The following is a 3,395-nucleotide window of genomic DNA, read 5'->3' as shown; positions in this document are numbered from 1 at the left end:
ATTACAGAAAGTAACAATAATGTACAATGGCAGGGTCTCCCCACCTATCTTCTACACTTCTATTACCTGTCACAAGTCATGCTCACACTAGGCCACTGCTCTACAGAATTTGTCAGCGGTAATTCTCTCTCATTCTACTAGAAAATATTCCTAACAATGTTACTACTTCCCTATCCTATAACATATAGCACACTGAATACTGAACACATGAAATGAAAGTCACCCCCAAAATTCCTGTCACATCTGTTACAGTTTAGAGAGTAATAATCAATCTTTTGATTTCGTTTTGAACATTAGAACACTGTCAATGCCATTAATGGAGCACGGCCCTCCTTCCTACACTCACACATACACATAGCATTTTTGCTTTCTTAAACTCCATGTTCCTCGATATCGAATTTAGGGTTGGGGGTTTACATTGTTTCTTTAAATCCTTCTATAACACCAGAATAATATAGTGATGGTACTGTTTTCTGAATTCCCCATCAGATGACAAGGTTTCTGAAAAACAGAGGATATATCTGGATCACTAGCTATTTGCACAACACCAGGGACCTAGTAATCATTCAAAATGTGTTTAACCGGCCAGGCCTAGTGCCTCATGCTTATAAGCTCAGTACTCTGGTACGTTGAGGCAGGAAGGCCACAAGTCTCAGCCCAGCTTGGGCAACATAGCAAGAACTTGTCTCAAAATAAAAAATGAAATAATGGCTGGGATGTAGCTCAATGGGATAGCCTTTGGTTCAATTTCCAGTATCACAAAAGATATTTGTGGTTGAATAAATAAATGTCTTTAAATCATATTGTGAAATCTCTATCCACAAAAATACAAGAACAACTCAATGCACATTGTACAACCATTTTTAAATCAGTTTTCAAATTTTTTTCGAAGTGAAACTTCTACTTAACAAGTGATCATTTAGATCTCGTATACCTAAAAAAAACAAAATTGTATGCCTAAATATCTGTACAAAGATTTGTACACATATTTATAGCAGCTTACTGTTAACAGGCCAAACTTGTAAAATTTATAGTAGGTCAACAAAAAAGCCTTTTAAAAAAAAGTTAGGCACATACCTGACATTTGACAGTATTTCTTTCACATCTGTTTTCCAACAAGGTAGAAAGCCATGCTTCACTTTCACTTGATAGTAAATGTTATGGAAACTTAACACAGGCCCTTCAGTACATGTATTCAGATCACTGGAGGTCATACACTGTTCTTCTGACATTGATATAGAAATCTGGCTGTCACTGGAAGACATCCTGAGACTTGCTGCTTTTCTGTTAAATAAACAGCAACAGAAAGTTGACAGTCCAGACAAATAAGATTGTAAACCCTAGGTAACAAGAAAATTAAGCTAAATTTTTAAAACCATAATGCTATGGTAAATTTCCTTTCCCGGAAAATCATCACAATCATTAGAACCAATAGTGGGAGACAGATACAACAATGAATACATACTTTCCAATTAATGTCACATCAATTCCCAGTAAACATAGGGTTAGGAGTATGAAAATTACTCAAAACTCAGTAAGCAGGAAAAACATAGATGAAAGCTAGACATGTGTGGCTTGCATAGCATTTTATGGTACAACTTAAGTAAAGGGAAAGAGTACATGATCATCATCATATCCCCTGTATTTTTTCTTTTAAATTTTGAGTTCACATTATGTATCTAAAGGGGCTTAGCCAAGCAGTCAGGGCAGCAGAAATTTCTCTACATTTATACCTCCAGACAGATTTTAAATCTCTGACTGTTATTTGTCTTCAGTCAGCTGAGAAGATAAACTCCCCAACTGTTTGCAAGGACATAATCATTTCCAATGGAAAAACATATATAAATTCTAGGAAGATTTAAAACTGATTATGAAAATGATTAAACAAGTCTAACCATTGTCAAGTAGTTTAACACTTTAAAGCAAAAACTAGGTATTGCTTGTTGTGGTAGTACACACCAGTAATTCCAGCAGTGAGGAGGCTGAGGCTGGAATATCACCAAGACTTTGAGGCCAGCCTAGGTTACACAGTGAGACCCTGTCTCAAAATAGAAACAAAAAAACAAAGCAAAACAAAAACCTGGATATTATGTTTATAAATGAAGTTTAAAATGTTTTAGTAAACAAATTACAAAAAGGTCTCTTCAAATGATTTTAATTAGAGTAAGACCTTAAGGTAAACAGAACATATGAGAATAGGTTTGAAATGTGAACTGCCATAAACCTATTTTTATTTTTAAAAGCTAAAATCATCCACAAGAAACAGCCCATGGTGGACTAGCTGCCTAAACAAATCATCTCCCTATAAACAACCATAAAAGGAGACAAAACATAAGAAGCAACTGTGTAGAGGTTTCACATGACTGGAAAAGAGGGAGCATCACAGAGGCCTCCCTATAGAAAAGAAAACCATGCTTGTTAGCTTTCTGTTGATGTGCCAAAATACCTGAGAAAGTCAACTGAAAGGAACAAAAATGTACTTTGGTACATAGTTTCAGAAATTTCAGTCCATCGTCAGTTATCCAGGCAGAAACATAATGATGGAAGGATGTGGTTAAGGAAAGCTGCTCACTTCATGTCAATCAGGAAGAAGAGGGAGAGAGGAAGAGAGGACAGGGGAGGAGAAAAGAAGAAAAGGGAGGTAAGAGGAAAGGAAGGAGGGGAGAGTAAGGACAGGGAAAGAGGAAAAGGGCGACAAAGGGCTAACCTTCAAAGGCACATCCCCAGTGACCCAGTTTCTCTAAAAAGACTTCACCTCCTGAAGGCACCACCTTCCAGTAGTGCCACCAACTGGGGACCAATTCTTCAACATTAAGTCATTGGGGAACATTCCAGAGCCAAACTACAAAGTTCACTCCAGGGTCCCAAAGGCTTATATGTATCTCATAAAGCAAATGCATTTAGTCTTCTACAGTAGTTCCCAGTCTGAAGAGTTCCAACACTGCTCAGAAGTTCAAGTCCAAGTCTCCTCTGAGACTGAAAGCAAACTGTAACCATGAGCCACTGTAAAGCTCAAGAACTAGTTACATATTTCTAACATACAATAGTAGCACAGACACAAGGCAAATATTCCCAGTCCAAGAGAAAACAATAGTAGAATACAATGGAGAATTTAGATAATAACGACCAAAACACAACAGGGCCAACATTAAGTTCTGTAGCCCTATGTCTGGCATCTGAGACACAAGTTGGCATGATGTAAACTACCAAGGGCTTGGGGACCCACAGTGCTATGTATGATCTTTGTGGCTACAGACCATATAACCACTCCCTTGGGTTAGCTCTGCTCATTGCAGATAGCCTTCCTAGGAAGATGTTCCATGTTCTGGCATTACTAATTTTTTGGAGCTTCAACTGCAGTTTTCCCTTTATTCTCATAGCTTTATGCATTACCC

The 3,395-nt window shown here is 37.6% G+C and overlaps 2 protein-coding genes across 4 annotated transcripts in view; both read right to left on the bottom strand.

Annotated features, from left to right (window-relative positions):
• LOC102022249 (ATP-binding cassette sub-family G member 2-like) overlaps positions 1–3,395 on the bottom strand; it is a 71,826-nt gene that overhangs the window by 61,813 nt on the left and 6,618 nt on the right. For both annotated transcript variants that reach the window (XM_013517498.1, XM_005374295.2), the window contains exon 2: positions 1,078–1,284. In XM_013517498.1, coding sequence (XP_013372952.1) covers positions 1,078–1,265 — 188 coding nt within the window. In that variant the 5' untranslated portion in view covers positions 1,266–1,284. The remainder of the gene's footprint in view (positions 1–1,077; positions 1,285–3,395) is intronic.
• The window catches only part of LOC102022559 (ATP-binding cassette sub-family G member 2-like), a 169,970-nt gene that overhangs the window by 164,543 nt on the left and 2,032 nt on the right, over positions 1–3,395 (bottom strand). The gene's annotated exons all lie outside the window — the stretch shown is intronic.

The sequence above is a fragment of the Chinchilla lanigera genome, unplaced genomic scaffold, assembly GCF_000276665.1.
Source record: "Chinchilla lanigera isolate Chin_1 unplaced genomic scaffold, ChiLan1.0 scaffold00004, whole genome shotgun sequence".
Classification (NCBI taxonomy): Eukaryota; Metazoa; Chordata; class Mammalia; order Rodentia; family Chinchillidae; genus Chinchilla; species Chinchilla lanigera.
Note: the sequence above shows the minus strand (reverse complement) of the source record. Positions and strands in the feature narration are given on the sequence as shown.